This window comes from Mustela nigripes, chromosome 4 (assembly GCF_022355385.1).
Source record: "Mustela nigripes isolate SB6536 chromosome 4, MUSNIG.SB6536, whole genome shotgun sequence".
Lineage (NCBI taxonomy): Eukaryota > Metazoa > Chordata > Mammalia > Carnivora > Mustelidae > Mustela > Mustela nigripes.
The window spans coordinates 85,609,774-85,630,775 of NC_081560.1; the positions used below are offsets into that span (position 1 = coordinate 85,609,774).

The window sequence follows — 21,002 nt, forward strand, 5'->3', positions numbered from 1 at the left end:
AGTTAATTATCTCCCCCTAAACCTCTTCCTGATACCTTTCTTTATTAATGTAAGCACTTGTTAAGACAGGCTTTAAGACTCAAAGTAACCCGCTTCCACTTTCTTAATTTTTCTCACATGTACCACATCCATTCTTAGAATTACCTCTAAGGTCACATGGATTTTTTTTTTTAATTGTGGTAAAATACACATCATGTGAAATTCACACCCTAACCATTTTTTTAGTGTACAGCTTGGTTGTGTTAAATACATTCATTTTGTATTTTTTAAAAATACTTCCCTTTTAAAAGATTGTTTATATTTATTTGACAGAGAGAGAGACAGTGAGAGAAGGAATACAAGCAGGTGGAGTGGGAGAGGGAGAGTGAGAAGCGGGCTTCCGGCTGAGCAGAGAGCCCGCTGCAGGGCCGCTGCAGAGCTCAATCCCAGGACCCTGGGATCATGACCTGAGCCAAAGGCAGACGCTTAACCGACTGAGCCACCCAGGTGCCTCTCTAATAAAGATTTTTATTTATTTATTTGAAAGAGAGAGAGAATGAGCAGGTAATCCCACTGAGGGGCTTGATCCCAGGACCCTAGGATCATGACCTGAGCTGAAGACAGACCCTCAACTGACTGACACACGCAGGGCCCCATTCATTTTGTTGCACAACCAATTGTCAACCAATTGTCAAAACTCTTTTCATCTTGTGAAACAGAGACTACACCCAATAAGTAACAACTCCCCATTTCTACCTACCCCTAGACCCTGGCAACCACCATTCTCATCTCTTTGTCTCTAGGAATTTGACTACTCTAGTACCTCATATAAGTGGAATCATAACCATTTGTCTTTTTGTGACTGGCTAATTATGTCACATAAGGTCTTTACAATTGTAATATGTGTCCGGACTTCTTTTCAAGGCTGAATAATATTTCATGGTATGTACATTTTACTTATCCATTCATTTGCCTTTTGCTTTCACCTTTCGGCTATTGTGAATAGTGCTGCTATGAACATGGAAATTTTTTTTTTTTTTTTTGAGATCTGGCTTTTGATTCTTTTGAGTATATCCAGAACTGAAATTGCTGGATCATATGGTAATTACATTTTTAAATTTTTTTGAGGAACTGCCATACTATTTTCCCTAGTTTATCATTTTACATTCTCACCAAAAGAAAGGATTCCTTTTTCTTCACATCCTCACCAACACTTTTGTTTCTTCTCACCCCATTTTTTGGATAGTGGCCATCCTAATGGCTGTAAGGCAGTATCTCCTGGTTTTGATTTGTATTTCCCCAATGGCTATTATTGAGCATCTTTTTCCTGTGCTGCTGGCCATTTATGTATCTTCTTTGAAATGTTTATTCAAGTCCATTGCCCATTTTTAGTTATTCTTTCAAGATTTTATTTCCTTGAGAGTGTGAGCAAGGGGAGGAGCAGTAAAATGGAGACAGGCCGACTCCGAACCCAGGACCCTGAGATCGTGACCTGAGCCAAAATCAAGAGTCAGAGGCTCCACCGAGTCACCTAAGCGCCCCCATTGCTCATTTTTTAAAATGGGGCTCTTCTCCTCTTGAGTTGGAGCTCCTCCTAATATTTGAGGTATTAATCCCTTATAGAATTTATGACCCCCAAATTCTTTCTCCTACCCTGGAGGTTATGTTTTCACTCTCCTCCGTATGTCCTGCCTTAGCGCAAAGAAGGGTCAGGTTTTCATTTGCAAATTCAGGTCTTCCCTAACCACTCACTTCTACTCATCACCTAAACTAATTTCTCTCAAAACCTGCTCTTTTCCCCCAACTCCCCCGTACCTGAGGATGATTCCTCCCAGTCCTCTAGGGCAGGAGGTTGAAACGCTGAAACGGTTTATCTCATTTCACACCGACATCAAATTAAGGAGCAACTTCTCTTTACCTTCACTGTATTCATAGATCTAGCTACGACTTCCTGCGTAGACTTTGAAAACACCGTTATTTAATATCGTTTTCACAACGCTGTGAGGTAAAGGATAAACTTAAAAGCACAGAGTAGTTACCAAAGAGTGCACAGTGAAGAAATGACTAAATGAGGACTGTTGTTCAGGTAAACGCTCCCTAGTGAGGGACCAGGGCCGACCCACGTCCCATTCCCACCCGGAATCAGTCCCGGAACTGCGAGGGGACGCCGGCGCCTGTCCTCCGGGACTCTCTTCCGGTTCTCGTGCGCATACTACACCGGTCCGCAGAGCTCCGCTTACTTCCGGTGAGGAAAGGAAAGAGCGGCACCACCGGAAGCGACGAAGGTGCTGTGTAATCACTGAGCAGTTGAGGCCCTCGCAACAACGAAAATGCCGGATTACCTCGGTGCGGATCAGCGGAAAACCAAAGAGGAGGAGAAGGACGACAAGCCTATCCGAGGTCGGTTGACACAGGCGGGCGGGCCTGGCCGGAGCAGAACCAGGCTTGGCCCCAGAGGGGAGGCTGGATTCCTTGCTCGCGGCTCGGCGCTGTGTTCCTTTTGTGCCCCTGATGATTTATTTAGTCGGTGGCGGCAGCCGGCTTAGCCGGCGTGCCTTCTCGCTGCCCCACATGTTGGTCCAAGTTCTGTATTCATCTCCCCTCGATCGAGGCTTTTATTCATACTGAGCTGTCACGGCTTGAGGAGGTCACGCACCGTGCTTGGCCCTGCTGGCCTTGAAAAAGCGTCCCCGCCTGGGTGCTTGATCACCTGGATCCTCTTTTCTGTCCCTCCTCCTCCTCCTCTAGTGGGACGGCTTGGTGCTATCCCTGTGTAGCCGGGATCCGGAGACGTGGTTTTCTTTAAAAAAAAAAAAAAAAAAAAAAAACAGGGGGGGGGGGGGGGCACACATTCCTTTGATTAATTTATTCAGATGGTCCCAAACAGTAAAGGCATTAAAAAAGATACACTGAAAAGTGGCTTTGCCCTTGGCCCCATCATCCATTATCCTCGGAGGGAGATCGTGTTGCCATTTTGCGTTATCTTTCTAGACATTTTGTGCATAAACAAGAGTTTATTTTTACCTAAAAGGAGCATATTGTACATCTTGCTTTTCCCCCATCTTCATGTGTCTTAGGGACAAGTTCATATTGTTTTATAAAAAGTCTGTGCTGTCTGCCTATCTCTGCATCTGCATAGTACCCCACTTTATTGGGGGAGCAGTCATATATACGATTAATCCTTATTGATGCACGTGTACATGTCTTCCAATCTGACGGCCATCCTAGAGCAACGAATTTGTTCATGTAACTTATATCCCAGTACAAGCACAAGCTGTAGGGTCCGTTTTAGAAATGGGAGTTGTAAGTTTGATAATGCAAAATTACTCTCTGTAGGGACTATATGGCTTGACACTTCTACCCACGGTGCAGGAGATAAAGCTCACCCAGCTCACATTTCTTCCCCTTCTAGTCTCATCTTTATGCTGCTTTCTTCTTTTGTTCCTTACAGACTATTTAAAAAATATTCTTGCATTTCCCCCCTTTCTTTTCTCTTACTTTTCCCTTCGTAAACAACTTCAATCCCTCCTAGCACTGTTTTCTTTTCCATTTCCACCTCCCCGCCAAAGAAAGAAATTTTCTCTCTGTGTTCTTCCCACACTTTACTCTTTGCCTTGGCAGTATTTTAAGATACTGCTCAGAGCTACTCAGACACCTAGTAGAAAACTTAGTCACAGAGATTTAGCATTTCATCCGTGTATGTCTCTGGGTAGGTTATAATTCTGTAAATGTATCAGTAAATGTATTCTTTGTATATAGTTATGACTAATACAGAATTTTATGTGCTTCTTCACCCATATTTTAGTTGGTATTTATAGCAGCATTATGGAGGTAAATGAGTGTTCTCTCTGTTTCTCAGATGACAGAACTGATGCTTAGATTCTTTTTTTCCAGCGTTACTTGTCAAATGCATGACTTGCTGCAACTTTGCTAGTGCCCAGGTTGTTCCGATTCTCAAACTGTTCTTTGGGCTCCCTGTTCTTTTTGTGTCACAGGACTTTAAGACTCTTCAGCATTTATGTGACGCCGTTGGTTAAAAATCTGCCTTTACCCAATTAAGATAAAAGTGCCTTGAGTCCAGGAACTTTTTCTTGGTTGTATTTATGTCATTACTAACTTTGCGTGATTTTTCTCACTCATTAATGCAATTTAAATTTAACAGAAAAGAATTGTTAGCTCTAATTTCCTGGATTTGAACCTAATGTGTTCTCTCTTATTTTAGCTCTGGATGAGGGGGATATTGCCTTGCTGAAAACTTACGTAAGTCCTTTTAGTGTCTACCAAATGCAGATTTAAAAAAATATATATTTTATTTATTTATTTGTCAGAGAGAGAGAGAGCACGTGCCTATGCGCACAAAGAAGCAGGCAGAGTGGCAGTCAGAGGCAGGAGAGAAGCAGGCTACCTGATGAGCCAGGAACACCCCCCCACCCCTTGTGGGACTTGATCCCAGGACCCTGGGATCATGACCTGAGCCAAAGGCAGTGGCTTAACCGACTGAGCCACCCAGGTGTCCCAAATGTAGATGTTTTATGTTGAAATAAGAACTATTTTTGCAGCTGTCTGGTGACTCAGTTGGTTGAGCCACTGCCTTCAGCTCAGGTCATGATCCCAGAGTCCTGGGATCGAGTGCCGCATCAGGCTCCCTGCTCCGAGGGGAGTCTGCTTCTCCCTCTGATCCTTCCCTCCGCATGCTCGCTTGCTCTCTCAAATAAATAAATAAAATAAAATAAAATAAAAAGAACTATTCTTGGTATTATCCTTCCAAATAATTAGAAAAGAAAGTCTAGCAGTTTGTAATAATCCTCACTGAAAAGTTACATACTATTTTCTCTCTAGATTAGATTGAGAGCAAATATGCAGCATATCAAAGCTTGTATATTTTTTTATACTATTTGTAAGTAAGTATAGTCCTACATTGGAAGATACTTGAACTAACATACACCAGTGTGTACTATATTTAAAATGTATGCAACTGAATTAGATCTGAAATGGAAAGTTTAATGCATAGAAATGGACTTGCAGTTTTCTTTAGTTTCAGGCATGATTTTCATTTGTTAGCCTACATAATGGTGTGTTGTTTGAGGGAAAATACTGGTTCAGGAATATTTCTGAAAGATACACTCTATTTCCACTTCACAAGCTTTCGGTCAATAATAGCTATTAAGATTGTAACTGTTAACACTTTGTCTGCAGTTTAATACATTGATGTCTTAATGTTCTAATTCAAGTGATCTTTATCTCCTAGGGTCAAAGCACTTACTCTAGGCAGATAAAGCAAGTTGAAGATGACATTCAACAACTTCTCAAGAAAATTAATGAGCTCACTGGTATATATTTCATTATTCTTATCTCTTTAAATGTCCTGTATTAATTATATCAAAAGAGTATATACAAAACTAACTTTCATGAATTATAGATTAAAAAAATTATTACTCTCCTGTTAAGAAATTAGAACTCCTTTAATAATCTTTCACTACCTTTTACAACCAAGATCAGTGCTTAAGCAGGTAAGCAACCTCATCCTTTAAGCAAATAGTGTTTCTGTTGCTCAGAGCCAAGTTCAATAAACTCTATTAAAGAACTAAATGTTTCCAAAAATAAAAAAAGGTGAGGGGAGTAAATGTTTCTTAGTGAATAAAAATATGGTCTCCCAGGGTATTGCTTGAAGTAAGCACACTATTGCCTAGTGGTTGGAAACTTTTCTTCTCAGTAATTTGAGTGCTGAAGTTTTACAGTATTTGACCTGCACACATTTGTGAAATATGGTATTGCATTTTGGCTTGTGACCGCTTTAGGGCAGTGGTTTTCAGATGAGGTGTTACCCCTGTGCCCTCTTCCTCCAGGACATTTGGCAGTGACTAGAGATACTCTTGATGCTCATCACTTGAGGGGGAGGTGATGCTGGTGACATCTAGTGGCGAGCAGCCAAGAATGTTGCCCGCTACCCAGAAATGCACGGGACACCCCCCACAGCAGATGTGGTGGTGCTGAGTTCAAGAATGCTTGCTTACAGGTGATGCATTACATTTCAATTTTTGTTCTCTTTATTTAGGTATTAAAGAGTCTGATACTGGCCTGGCCCCACCAGCACTCTGGGATTTGGCTGCAGATAAGCAAACACTGCAGAGTGAACAGCCTTTGCAGGTTGCAAGGTATGTATCGCATGCTGGAAATTCATTTTTATCTGTACTTTTACGCACTTTTTAGAATCCAGGTGTATGCAGTAGTTCATAAAAATTTCTTTTCCTAGTTTGAAGTAAACAAAGCTTTTATAGAAGTATCTGGGATTAAATTTTATGCTTTCAACAATTACTCAAGAAGTAGGTGAAGATATAATCATGTAAAAGATTCGAAAGATTCCGATGGTACCAAAAAGATCAGATGAAAACAGGAAAACCTCCCTTCTCATCTTCGCTGTCCCATATCCCCTCATTAGCTATAACTGAAAATAGTTTGGTCCTCTTAGCCCTCCTGTATATCTTCATATATATATTTGCATGCAAAGAAACATGTCCTGATTTTTTTTAGTACTTTTTTTTCTTTCTCTTGTTTTTTAAAAATTACTAATACTCTCTAGATTCTGGTTTATTTACAATTTTGTTACTGTACAAACTGTACTACTCTACAGTTGCTATACTGAACATTTATGTTAAATACTCCTCTGTGTACATACACTTCTGTAGTATAGCTTACTAGCACTGGAATTGGGAGGTCAAAAGCATTTACAGTTTTGAAAATCTGGAAAAAGGTAGTTTGACCAACTTATACTCCCTAACATGAGGCTTTGAGGCAAATATCTGTTTCCCTGATCAATATAAGATATGTGATCATCTGTTTTTACACTTTTATCATTGGGGGGTAAATAAAAATCTCATTTTAATTTGCATTATGCTGATTACTAGTATGACTGCTTCTTATACTGACTAAACATTTGTATTTCTTTAAAGATTTTTATTTATTTATTTATTTGATAGCGAGTGAGAGAGGAGAGAGAGATCACAAGCAGGCAGAGAGGCAGGCAGAGAGAGAGGGGGAAGCAGAGAGCCCTATGTGGGGCTTGATCCCAGGACCCTGGGATCATGACCCAAGCCAAAGGCAGAGGCTTTAACCCACTGAGCCACCCAGGTCTATTCATGTTTTGTTCTATTGGGTTCTTTTTGTGAATTTTTAGGAGAACTTTCTATATTGTACATATTAATCTTTTCTTAAATATGCTACAATTATTTTTTTTCCCATTCTGTCACTTAACTTCTTGTATCTTTTGTTGTATTAATGTGTAAAATAAATATAATAAATAAATAAACATTAAATACATAAAATTAATAAAATAAAAATAAAAAAATTTAATTTTAAATTTAAATAAAATAAAATTTAATTTTAAATTAAAATAAAAAATAAAATTAATATATTTTCACTATACCTCTTGGGTTTGTTGCTTATGAAGGCCTAGCTCAATCCAAGATTATATTCTCCTGTGTTATTCTGATCATTGAATATTTTGTTTCAGTTTTAACTCTTTACTACAGCTAAAAGTTATTTTTCCTTTCCTCTTTTACTTCCTCCCTCACTCTTTTTTTTCTGTCTCCCCTTCTTTCTATTTATTGGTTTATATATCAGTTTTATGATGGTTTTAAAGAGTTAAACAGTGCTAGGACAGTAGTTGTCTTTCCCAATTCCTCTAGCCTTAGAGATACGTATTTTCTTTTTTTTTTTTTTTTAAGATTTTATTTATTTATTTGACAGACAGAGATCACAAGCAGGCAGACAGGCAGGCAGAGAGAGGGAGAGGAGGAAGCAGGCTCCCTGCAGAGCAGAGAGCTTGATGCGGGACTCGATCCCAGGACCCTGAGATCATGACCCGAGCCGAAGGCAGCGGCTTAACCCACTGAGCCACCCAGGCGCCCCGTATTTTCAAAATTTTTAACTGGTGGTTTGGTTTCTACCTTCATGATTCTTAAGGACACAATTCTTGCATATTGTAGATTGTGTCTTTTTTTTTTTTTTTTTTTTTTTAATTTTATTTATTTATTTGACAGAGAGAGATCACAAGCAGGCAGAGAGAGAGAAAGAAGCAGGCTCCCCGCTGAGCGGAGAGCCCGATGCGGGGCTCGATCCCAGGACCCTGAGATCATGACCTGAGCTAAAGGCAGAGGCTTTAACCCACTGAGCCACCCAGGCGCCCCTGTGTCTTGTTTTTTTAAGTTTAGGTATTATCTGCTGGCTTGAGGATTTTGTTTCCTCTGCCTTCATCCCCAAAACAGACCTTTCCTATCCCTACATCCTCCTAATGTAATTAGTAAACTTTTGGCTTGGTCAGTAGTCACTGTTTTCATAACTGGCTAAGTGATGCTATTCACTAAGAGGTAAGTGTTATACTGTGATTATTTTCTTTCTTGTACCATTTCTTGTTTTCCTTGTCATAATTATCTTTCCTCGTTTGCCATTTTGTATGTATATAAAAAACTCAACCCTCCAGTTTTTCTTGATTGTCTAAAATTCCTCTTCAGATGTGTTAGGTCTGGCAGGTGTTTTTTTTTTTTAAAGATTTTATTTATTTATTTGACAGAGAGATCACAAGTAGGCAGGCAGGCAGAGAGAGGGGGAAAGCAGGCTCCCTGCTGAGCAGAGAGTCCGATGCGGGGCTCGATCCCAGGACACCGGGATCATGACCTGAGCTGAAGCAGAGGCTTTAACCCACTGAGCCACCCAGGCGCCCTGGCAGGTTTTTTTCTCCCATATACCTCAGGTGCATCAGCTGCGCCTGGGGTTCTCTCGGGTCCATTGTCCTGAAGAAGTCTTAACCAGCACTTGCTCACCTGCTTCATTTTGCACCATGGCCCTTTGCACATGCTAAATCACAATCATCCTTGATCTCTGACCTTGGAGGTTCCCTTTGCTGCTCTCCTGTTGCTTACATACCATGAGTTTCTCATGTTGGTTTGTGTATACCTGCTTTAGGTGCAAGTAGCTCTGTAGTAGCTTTGTGAAAGAAGCAAGTTGGGAGGCAGTATTTTGAGACTATGTATGTCTGAAAATGTCTTGGTATAATGTTCCTTCTTCAGAATTTTGAAGGCAGCATTCCATGGTCTTCCCCCTCCCAGTGTTGTTGATCTGAAGTTCTTCTGATTCCCAGTCCTGTATGTGTGACCTATTTTTCATCTGAAAGTTGTATAGTCTCCTCGTTCTCAGGATTCTGAGATTTCATAATAACATGCCTCAGTATTGGTGAATTTTCATCCATGGTGCTTGGCTCTCATGGCCTTCACTGTGGCAGTTTTTCTTGAAATTATTTTTTAATTTCTTTCTATTTTCTTGGTCCTCTATTCCAGACTTGTATTACTTGGAGTTCCTGGATATCTCTGCTAATATGCTAATCTTTCCTGTGCAGTGGTTTTTTGTTTGTTTGTTTTGGTCTTTTTGCTCTACTTTTGAGATTTTCTTAATGTTAAGTCCTTTTTTGTTTGTTTTTTTTTGTTGTTGTTGTTGTTCCTTCCTGTTTCTCTTTTCAAGCTTTTAATTTCTAAGAGCTCTTTATTCTTTCAAAATAGGTATTCATTGTTTTTTTGAATGTCCTCTATTTTTGAATCATGGTCATAAGATGTTCTCATTCATCAAGGAAATGAATGATAACTGCAAGGTTTCTACTTTATCCAAGGTGTTTTTTTCCCCTTCATTTGTTTGGGGTCTATCTTTTATGCTAGATGTCTGGTAATCATACATTGATTTTAGTTGGAGACCTAAGAACTGAGAGAAACTCAGGTTCATTCTAAAAGTTGACATCCTTACATATATGTACTTTCTCAGTTTTGGATTAAAAAAAATCCTTATTTGTGCAGACACTGTGATCATGATTTGTCAGAGGAAGTAGTGATCGGTACTTTATATGTAATCCTCCCTGGTAGACCTTGACTGGTAACAGGAAAGAGAGTCCTATCACACAGTTTTGCTGCAAGGATAAAGCTTTTTTTTTTTTTTTCTTTTTGTAAAGATTTTATTTATTTGAGAGAGAGACAGGGACAGGAAGGGAGAACATGAGAGGGGAGAGGGAGAAGCAGGTTCCCCACTTCCCCAATGATCAGGGAGCCCAATTTGGGTCTCGATCCCAGGACCCCAGGATCATGAGCTGAGCCACAGCATGCTCAAGACTGAACAAAGCATTCTTGAGCTTACTTTGGGCTCTACCTTTACGTACACTCTAGTCTATTTTGTATTTCCCCGTATTAGTGCTACAGCTTATGACATGGATTTGTCCTATAGTGAGTTCTGTTTTTTGTTTTTCTTCCATAGACAGAAGAGAAAGGGCAGTAGACTGCTTTTTACTATGATGTACATGGTATTACAAATTTGGCTTTACCATGTCACACAGAAAAAGAATACATTTGAGTTAAAAATAGCTGCAATGATAAACATGGATTTGAAGTATAAACTCAGAAAAGAAGGTAAACAACATTTATTACTTAACTTGTTATGAGGCAAGATGACCATCTTCCTAAAGGAACAATAAAATGGAGAGTAACTTAAGATATAGAGGAGTATCACTAAGGAATGTACTTAAGAAAATCCAGAAATTAGAGCATGTGGGTGGCTCAGTCAGTTAAGCATCTGCCTTCGGCTCAGGTCCTCATCCTGGGTTCTTGGGATCAAGCCCCGCATCAGGCTCCCTGCTCAGTGGGGAGCTTGCTTCTCCCTCTCCCGGCTCGTGCTCTCTTCCAGTCTCTGTCTCTCTCTCTCAAATAAATAAATAAAATCTTGAAAAAAAAATTCAAGAAATTGGAGAACATCTTTTTTTTTTTAAAGATTTATTTATTTATTTGACAGAGAGAGATTACAAGTAGGCAGAGAGGCAGGCAGAGAGAGAGGAGGAAGCAGGCTCCCTGCTGAGCAGAGAGCCCGATGCGGGACTCGATCCCAGGACCCTGAGATCATGACCTGAGCCGAAGGCAGCGGCTTAACCCACTGAGCCACCCAGGCGCCCCTGGAGAACGTCTTAATAATGAAATATTTGGGTTTAACTTTCTAGGGGAATGTGTCTTTTGAAAAATTTACAGCTTTGCTTAATTTGAGTGGACCCTTGGGTTTCTATAGTAAAGGATCATAAGCAGTGATCTAATTTCTGCAGTTCTAGTTTTTACTTGCTCATTAGTATACTGCTTGCCCAGGAGAGAATCTAGTTACTTGAATTCATTATTAGTGGTTTAGGTTTCTTACTCTAACCAAGCCTTTTGCTGTTAGGTGTACGAAGATAATCAATGCTGACTCGGAGGACCCAAAGTACATTATCAATGTGAAGCAGTTTGCCAAGTTTGTGGTGGACCTCAGTGATCAGGTAGCACCTACCGACATTGAAGAAGGGATGAGAGTTGGGTAAGATTGTATTTATAGTAAATACTTTTCTTTCATTAAAGATACCATGCCACATCCATATCCTTGGCTTCTTTGGAATGAATGAACTGGGTGCTGTAGAATACGAAGCAATACCCTGTGGTAGAGTACTACCGTTGAACACCCTTTCTTCCACATCTGCTTCTTTCCTTTACCCCACTAGGGCTTTTTGTGAATGGCTTTAAATGTCAGTGCAGGATTTGAGAGTTGAGTTTGACGGTCTACTTAAGGTAACGTGGTGTGAGTGGAGGGAGCACTTACTCTAAGATAGTAGGATTAAGTTAGTTAATGTATATACAATACATGATGATTAACTGAGTAAGTTTTTTGAATGTGTTGAATGATGATCTTTTTTACAATCTTTAGGGTGGACAGAAATAAGTATCAGATTCACATTCCGCTGCCTCCCAAGATTGACCCAACAGTCACCATGATGCAGGTAAGAAAATACGGGAGGGAAAAGGAATGGCATGACTTTGAATACAATTGCATCCATCTCAAAGAATTTTGAAACTTTGACTTGTGGGCAAATACTGGAGAGTTACAAAATGTTTTAAACAGTTTTTCAGATGAGAAAGTTTTTATCGGTCTTTTTTTTTTTTTTTTTTTTTTTACTGCTTTGTCTCTCTGTCATTGCAAGTACTATTGCAAGTGGTGGTAGGACACTGGACAGTGGATTCCATTTTTATGTTATTCTTATTTGCGATGAGTCTCATTTTTCTTTTTGGGTGTTGGGTCTGCTGTAGTGGATAGAAGATTTGAACTAGTATTCAAAAGCCTATGGCTCTATGTTACACATTTTCATCTTTCTTTTAGGTGGAAGAAAAACCTGATGTCACTTACAGTGATGTGGGTGGCTGTAAGGAACAGATTGAGAAACTTCGAGAAGTAGTTGAAACCCCATTACTTCATGTAAGTGGCTGAGACTGTGGACTAAGTTATGTATCATTAGATAGCTTCGAAAATTTTATGTTTTCCTTAGTGAAAACTTTTGAGGGGGTAGAGGATAGAGGTGTGGTGAGTTGGTACATTCCAGAAGAGAGGAAGCAAAATGATTGGTCAGACCTATTAAAAAACAGATCTGCTATCTTGAGTGACAGAGGAGATTGAGATATAACCTTTAGCAATATGTTAGAATTTATTATAAGTTACTGTAGAAGAAACCACGTGTTTTAATGATACCAAGAGGATGTAGGCTTAAATTGAGTCAAAATAAGCTTGGGAGGATAATGGAAAACTGGAATATTAAACACCAGATAATACTTTAGTTTTTTAAAACACTGTAATTTTTTAAAAATGGGGGGATTTTGTTAAGCCTGGATAAGAAAAACACCGTTAAAAGCCATTCAGTATTACGTATAGATGTGAGTCTTTTTTTTAGATTTTGTGTCTTAGAATAAGCAAAATTCTTATTTAGATCAAGTGTATACATGTGGACTTAATGATTTTGGTTTAAATAAATGATATTTACAAATATGATACAGACGTAGTTCTGTGTTTATTACACAGAAGTGATAAATATAAAAATTATGTCTCCCACCATAGCCAGAAAGATTTGTTAACCTTGGCATTGAGCCTCCCAAGGGTGTGCTGCTCTTTGGTCCACCTGGTACAGGCAAGACCCTCTGTGCTCGGGCAGTTGCTAACAGGACTGATGCTTGCTTCATTCGAGTTATTGGATCTGAACTTGTACAGAAGTACGTCGGTGAGGTAAAGTACATTGATCAGAATCAACTATTACGTAGCCCTGTGAAAGATTTATGATGTGGAATAATAGTTCCACACTGAAGAACTGAGACGTGAAATTTCTTGACTGATGGATTGTAATTAGTAGCTCAGAAGCCACTGGCCTTCCCTTGGTCATTCGAAACAAACAATTGGCTAAAACTTGTAATCAGTGTGCTTCCTCTTCAGAAGGATGGCCTTTCTACAGATTTGGTTTCTGGGACCCCAGAAATGTAGTGAGTGCATTCAAAAGTGTACTTTTTCAGGGGCAGCGTTTCATATGCTCTTATGAAAAGAGAACATAATCGTCTGTATATGTATGATGGTGTATACACATACACACATGTATACATACGATGTATTTTTTTCATTACAATTAGGTCTAGGGCTGTGTATATTACATCTGAAACAGTGATGATTAGTATACTTAGAATAAGATACAGTAAAAGAGCTGCATGAGTTGATCTGTTCCTTGATCAAAACTTACAAAGCAGGGAGCCTGGGTGGCTCAGTTGATTAAGCGCCTGCCTTTGGGTCAGGTCATGATCTCAGGGTCCTGGGATCAAGCCTGAATCAGGCTCTTTGCTCAGCAGGGAGCCTGCTTCTCCCTCTCCCTCTTCTCCTGCTTATTCTCTTATTCTCTCTCAAATAAATAAATAAAATCTTAAAAAAAAAGTACACGGTGAAATTAGTGCTCACTAATGCTAATGATAAATCCGAAGCTTTCTTTCCTCAATTTTAACTGATTGTTATGGTACCTTTATTTAAGTGTTTATTTGACCTTTTCAGATCTTGAAGTATTGGCTATTTAATAGGTATAGACTCATGAAGTTAATACTGTTTGGAGGGTAATAAGATTAATTTGGTGGAATAGGTACCAACTTCAGTTTTTTTTTTTAAAAAGCTTTAGGTATAACTAATACTTGAGAATACTGTTAGGAATATTGAAAAGTTTGAAGCATAGATTCTTACTGTGTTTAAAAAATGTTTTAAACCAACTCTGAATTATTTTTCTCATTAGGGGGCTCGAATGGTTCGTGAGCTCTTTGAAATGGCCAGAACGAAAAAAGCCTGCCTCATCTTCTTTGATGAAATTGATGCTATTGGAGGTATGTGGTTTTTTAGAGGACTACTTTAGGATTGGTTTTCATGAGCATGCTAAAGTAATATGTGTAGAATTCTCTTGATGTGTGTGTTAATCTTGTAGAGAATTTTAATTCCACCTCTTCTGTGAGCTCTGGCATGTGTGAGCTACAGATCTAACGGACAACAGAGATCCGCCGTAAAGGAAAAAAGAGATGGAGCATTGTTATTTCTGAAAATCTTGATCTTTGTCCTTTCCTCATTTTTTTCACATGACACACGTTTTCACACTTTAACAATTTCTAATTGGGGATATAACTTCACTTAATGTGATAAGAAAGCACTAGGGCATAATTTAGTTGGTGGCGGTTTTTCATAATGTATACATAAAGTAATGTTACTGCTGGCTCTGTAGATTTGATGAAATACAGTATTAGCTCTGTGATTCAGGCAGGTTATTCAAACTAACTGAGCTTCTGTTTGCTTACCGTATAAAGGAAATGATAATTCCTGCCTTGTTTATTTCACGGGTTTTTGAGAGATTTAAAGTAAGTCATAGGGGTGCTTAGGTGGCTTAGTTGGTTAAGCATCCAACTCTTGATCTCAGTTCAGATCTCGATCTCAGGGTCCTGTTCAAACTTCACACTGGGCTCCACGCTGGGGTAGAGCCTACTTAAAAAAGTTAAGTAACAAGTAAGATAAACTTTGAAAACTAAACTGTTCTGTAGGGCTGGACTATTGTTATAGTTTATGAGCGTAGTAATTCTTTTATTTTTAGGAGAGAGGAGGGGCAGAGAGAGAGGGAGACAGACATGGGGCTCGATACCACAACCCTGAGATCATGACCTGAGCTGAAATCAAGAGTTGGATGTTTAATTTACGTGAGCCGCCAGGCATCCTGGGAGTAATAATTTTTTTTTTTTAAAGATTTTATTTATTTGAGAGGGAGAGCATGAGAAGGGGGAGGGTCAGAGGGAGAAGCAGACTCCCTGCCAAGCAGGGAGCCTGATGCAGAACTTGACCATGGGACTCCAGGATCATGACCTGAGCCAAAGGCAGTCGCTTAACCAGTTGAGCCACCCAGGCGCCCCAATAATTCTTAATAGCTCGAAAGATGTCATATGTTCAGACAGTTACTTAATGAACTTAGTGACACAAATGACTTGAAAACATAGTGTACCCTCTAATGCTCTCTGGGGACTGCAGTTAGGTTACCTAGAATCTTGTTTTTAGTCTGGTTGGATATTGTTAGGTTTGGACATTGCTGTGGTTAATGTCTTGGAGGGACATAACGTGACCACAGTGCATCGATGTAGTGTTGTGACTCTGAAGTTATTTGTATAGTAGTTTTGGAATAAGCTTTATGATGTCAGGATGCTCTGAAGCTGTGGCTTCCAAAGTAACTGTATATAAAGTAGTAGTAGGGTACAGGAAGGAAATCTAGAATTTTTCTTTGTATTTTTAATCCCATTTAAAAGTTTTCCAAAATTTTTTTGTGTTTTATAATATACATAATACATCAATACAACCGTAAGTATTTATACAACTTAAGAATGAGAGTATATATTTGAAGGTCTTTTTTTTTTTAATTTTGGTTGCAAATGAGAGATTGACATTAAGCTCAGATAATACATCAGAATCAGTGTGCTGTATTATGGATTTAGCCATATTTTTAAGGAGAGTTTCTGAGAAACTTGGAAGGAAGAGTATGACCGTTTCTTACATACAGTCAGACACCATCATAGTGCTTGAGTCCGCATGTGTTCTGTCGCCTCATGCAGATGTGTATTGTGCTGAAAGTAGAGGTGTTCTTGAGTCACTTAAAAAACAAAAGTCCTGGGCGCCTGGGTGGCTCAGTGGGTTAAGCCTCTGCCTTCAGCTCAGGTCATGATCTCAGGGTCCTGGGATGAGACCCACATCAGGCTCTCTGCTCAGGGGGGAGCCTGCTTCCCCCTCTCTCTCTGCCTGCCTCTCTGCCTACTTGTGATTTCTCTCTCTCTGTGTCAAATAAATAAATAAAATCTTTAAAAAAAAAAAATTCCTTAAAGAGGTTAAAAATAATATTTAAAAGAAGCCTCTGTTCCATAAATCTATGATGAGTCCCTTTGAAAGATGCCCTCTCTAATCAATTTTGTGTAAAGGAGGCTCTTCTCAGAGCATGTGCTTCCCAGGGAGACGTTCACACGTTCCGGTGTCCCGACAGGAGCAGTCAGTGACAGTACCTCGAGTTATGCGTCGCGCCGTCCTCGAGTGGACGTCGAGGAGCTTATTTTTCCTTTTGTCTTCTCAGGGGCTCGTTTTGATGATGGTGCTGGAGGAGACAACGAAGTGCAGAGAACAATGCTGGAACTGATCAATCAGCTGGACGGTTTTGATCCTCGAGGTAACATTAAAGTGCTGATGGCCACTAACAGACCAGACACCCTGGATCCAGCACTCATGAGGCCAGGGAGACTGGACAGAAAGATTGAATTCAGCTTACCTGATCTAGAGGTAAGAAAATCATTTCGTTTCAGAGATCCCAAGAGTCTCTCGTGTGGAATTTTTTCTTCCTCTGGTGTTTTTCCATTTTAATATTTATCAATTCCCCTATTTTTAGGGTCGGACTCACATTTTTAAGATTCATGCTCGTTCAATGAGTGTCGAAAGAGATATCAGATTTGAATTGTTAGCGCGACTGTGTCCAAATAGCACTGGTAGGTTGAAAGGTCTTGCTTGTTACATTTGCTGGTCTGACTGTTCAGGCTGCTTTAATAAGTCTGTCGTTTTCTTTTTGTTTGAAAGGTGCGGAGATTAGAAGCGTCTGCACAGAAGCTGGCATGTTTGCCATCAGAGCACGGCGAAAAATTGCTACCGAGAAGGATTTCTTGGAGGCTGTAAATAAGGTCATTAAGTCTTACGCCAAATTCAGTGCTACTCCCCGCTATATGACATACAACTGATCCCGAAGGCTTTCATGAAAACTTCCTTTCACTGGAATCCTAACTTTATTAAATAGCCTTGTTAATAATAAGGACACACACAAAAATAAAGCGTTTCAAATTGTATGTTTTTTTCAGATGTCTTTGTAGTACAATAAAAAGTGGTATCTGATGTCGTCAGGCAGAAAAGCTTATTGTGATGTATACTGATTATGTTTTGATCATTACACTACCATTGAAGGGTCCCATTTCATAAAGTGCTTGCTTAGACCACATCCATTCTAGGCACATGCTGGTTGGGTGCCAGTGGTGTCCTCCCATCTGCCCAGTGCAGTGGATCTAATGCATTTTGATGTAACATGTGCAAAAACTTTCCTACTTAATGTACTTGTAGCCAAGCTGGGATTCATGGCCAACTTTGTCAGCTCCGTACCTGTATTTCTCACCTTCATGCCCTTCTGCCCCTTATCAAAGCAGTCCATCTAGGCACAGGACCACGTGTTTCAGTGGTTTTTTAAAAATTTTTTTCCTACCACACTGAATAATAAAGCTTTGGCCAAACTTTTTTTAAAGTGGAAGAAGCATCTGATGTATTAGGTTTTACTTTGCCATTTGAGTTGATTTCAAGTTAATCAAGACGAATTAGTGACTTTACTGACCAGCAAAGGAGTAAAGCAGAAAGAAAAATATATACACATAATAATCTAATTTAGAAAATCCAGAATTGGTTTCATACAGAGAAGTACTTATTTTCATCTTACAAATTAATGTTTAAAATATTGGTAAAGCTCCTGTTAGACTTCTGGTGAAGTGAGGTATTTCTAAAAATAAAGTTGTATTGGGATCCTCAGCAGAGCTCTCAAATTCTTATTTTTTCACATTATTTCTTGTGCAGACAAATCCTCTCCTATCTTGCACCACCATTAGCCTCCCTGCCCAAATACTGAGACGCAAGCACAATAAAGAATGTTTTTATTGCAGTTTAGTCATAAAAAAGTAATGCAAAATAGCAAGAACTTGATACATTTTAATTCACAGAAGAAAAAGTGACAACATAGAAAATGCTTTAAATGTTGTATTGAAATATTTAAAATATGAAAGTTTTCAAAGAGAAGAACGAAAGCCCTTCATTCATTAAATCTAACCAGCATTCTTTTCTTTTTCTTTTTTGTGAAATGGATCAGAACAATTTTTCTAAGCCTGCCCTGGTCTTTCATGAGGTATGAAACAGCAGGCCCTTTTTAGGTGTTAGGCTTATAATAAAATACACTCAAATAAATGAAGATATATGTTTTGGTAATGTTTTGATAAATATAAACATTTACGTCACACTCTTTGAATTTGAAGTCTGACCAGTTTTTCAGGGAGCCACATACTAGCATCATGCACCAATGTGGGATTACTCAAACTGGCTATGTTGAGCTCACTGAGGCCTAACATGTAAGCTCTGGAGAATCTTAACAGCTCAGTTACATGATGAAAATCTAATGCCACACATCAAAATGACAATTATTTGAAAAATTTGGGTGTTTCTGCCCAACAGCATAAACCCTATCTAGATTAGCATCTTTGTACCCTATTTTAAAAGAGAAAAGTGAACACTTCACCAGTAACCTCCACCTAATGTATGTACATATGAGTCCGCAGACATGTTTATGGACACACATGTATGTTCTACATGTATTGGGGGGGCTGATAAATCAGAATACAAAGTTGATGACTTTAGAAAAATACTGTTGTGATCTTTAAAAAATTACTCTGTCAACATTTTAAAAAGTGACTGGATTTATAAAAACTTAATTTCCACAAAGCTCAGGCTTATTCATCACATAAAGTGAAGTGAAAAGCCTGGTATGCTTTTTCTCAAAGGCAAGATAGATTTTTGAGATGCTTAGACTTGATCAAATCCAAGTCAGTATGCTGGCAGGTTACCCGCTATAGGGCTAAGCATTTGAACATGTTGGGATTTGAGGGGTTTCAAAGCCATCGCATGCATTTTGGTTGGCTATATGGAGACTTAAGGCAGTGTTTTTATCAGTTCTCTAACCAGCTCTTACCAACACTCAAATTGTATTATCAAGAATCTAAGCATAGTGAATGCCCAAGACATTCCTGAAAGATACACTAAAATGGACCAACAGCATTTTTGCACTCAAAGCACATAGGCTCCCACCAGGGAGGTTATTTGATTTTAAATTTTAAGTTGATTTACTATCTTTAAAGGGGCAGACGTTATAGATAAAGCCTTCCCTACCCCATACCCTATCTTCCCTCTCCCTCAGCCTCTCACAAGGGCATATGCAAGCCCACCCCACCCACCCCCCAAAACAGAAAAACACACCTACGCACTCCAGGGCAGGTTCTTTGCGTTTGTTACCCTCTCCTTCATTCACACGTGAGGGCAGACTCATTTTCTCAAAACGTACCTTTGGAGGCAGGCCCCTCCTTTCTCTGTTGAACAATTAAGAATACAGGATCAAACCACATGGAATGGGTATTTTAGATGTTACCTGAAAACCACAATGAGCTACTCCCAGGGCTTGTAGAGAATTCCTACCCTTTCTTGTTTCTCTTGAGTCTGGAGATTGGGATCCCACAGTAAGCTGCCAGATACTTTACATAGAGTCAATGTCTGTGACATGAATTCGTTTCCTGGGCCCTGGTTCGTAATTATTTTCAAACATACTCCATCTACCCCTGAGGCAGAGATCAACCACTGTTACATTGTGTAGGATCTGAGAGAGACAAAGAGCTGCTCTGTGTGGGACTTCCTGAAGGCACGGCTTTCCCATATTGTTGTAAAATAAGACTAGCCAAGTCTGGTATTTGTCATTGTGGATTATGCCCATTCTGACAAGGCATTAAGACTGAATATGAACCAGGGCTGGTAACATAGAAAGCATGAACTAGTAGCTATTAAGATCCAGAAAAAAGAACCTAGAGGCATACTTAAAAGAGCTCAGGAAATTTTCTAGTATATTAAATAACTTTCAGTAAAACATGCCAACATATTCACATAGAAATAAAACATCTTGGAAAAGCACTCTTATATTCTCAGAGTCATACTGAAACAAAAACAGATTTCCCTTCGGTAAGACATGAATGCTTTTTATGTACATGGTAAAATTCTCAAAATAGGTTGAAAATTAAAGAACAAAAAGTTAAGTACAAATGGGTTAGATACAGGTAAATACTATTTTTGTACACTGTTTTCAATCCACAAACAACAAGGCTGTTAATATCTACCACGCGCACGTGTAAAGCATTTGTTGAAGATGGTTGCTCAGGTATATGCAATGAAGTATTTCAAAATATTGCTTAAAATTCTTAGTTCTACTTTAGTGGCTGAAATGGTGCAGGTCCTTTTACAAAAACCTCCACTAAAGCTGAGGTCCTACAGCTAAGTGCTCTTTCAGAAGGCAGTCTGTATCTGAATACAGATGTATCTGATCTTGTGGGGACTGCAAAAGAAGTTAACTGGATGTGAATCTGATTTCACTCTAGATCTACATTAAGAACTGATTAGAAAGGAGGGGTCTACTTTGAATTAAATTAGTAAAGCTACTAAGAAACCCAACAGTTAAGCCATAGGTTTTGGTTGGAGAAGACCCATGCTAACATAGTTCTTTCCTGGGATCTGACCACTTTTCTCCTGGCAGTGTTTTCTTCAGGAAAACTAAAACAAGAAGTCATTATGAAAACGTTAAGAAAACCGACTATTAGGAGCGCCTGGGTGGCTCAGTCAGTTGTGTGTCTGCCTTTGGCTCACTGGGACTGAGCCCTGCATGGGGCTTCCTGCTGAAGGCAGGAGCCTGCTTCTCTCTATCCCCTGCTCTCCCCCCAACCCTGCTCATGCTCTCACTCTCTCTCTCTCAAATAAATAAAATCTTTAATAAAAACAAAACAACA

At 39.3% G+C, this 21,002-nt stretch overlaps 1 protein-coding gene across 1 annotated transcript; it reads left to right on the forward strand.

Annotated features, from left to right (window-relative positions):
* Positions 1-2,217: 2,217 nt before the first annotated feature.
* On the forward strand, positions 2,218-17,219 carry PSMC2 (proteasome 26S subunit, ATPase 2). Its single transcript, XM_059396992.1, has 12 exons — positions 2,218-2,379; positions 4,202-4,239; positions 5,228-5,309; positions 6,035-6,134; positions 11,215-11,346; positions 11,731-11,803; positions 12,181-12,276; positions 12,910-13,074; positions 14,111-14,198; positions 16,463-16,665; positions 16,772-16,868; positions 16,957-17,219. Exons 1-12 carry the CDS (start codon positions 2,310-2,312, stop codon positions 17,112-17,114), a joined length of 1,302 nt encoding a protein of 433 aa, XP_059252975.1. The 5' UTR covers positions 2,218-2,309; the 3' UTR covers positions 17,115-17,219.
* The last annotated feature ends 3,783 nt before the right edge of the window (positions 17,220-21,002 follow it).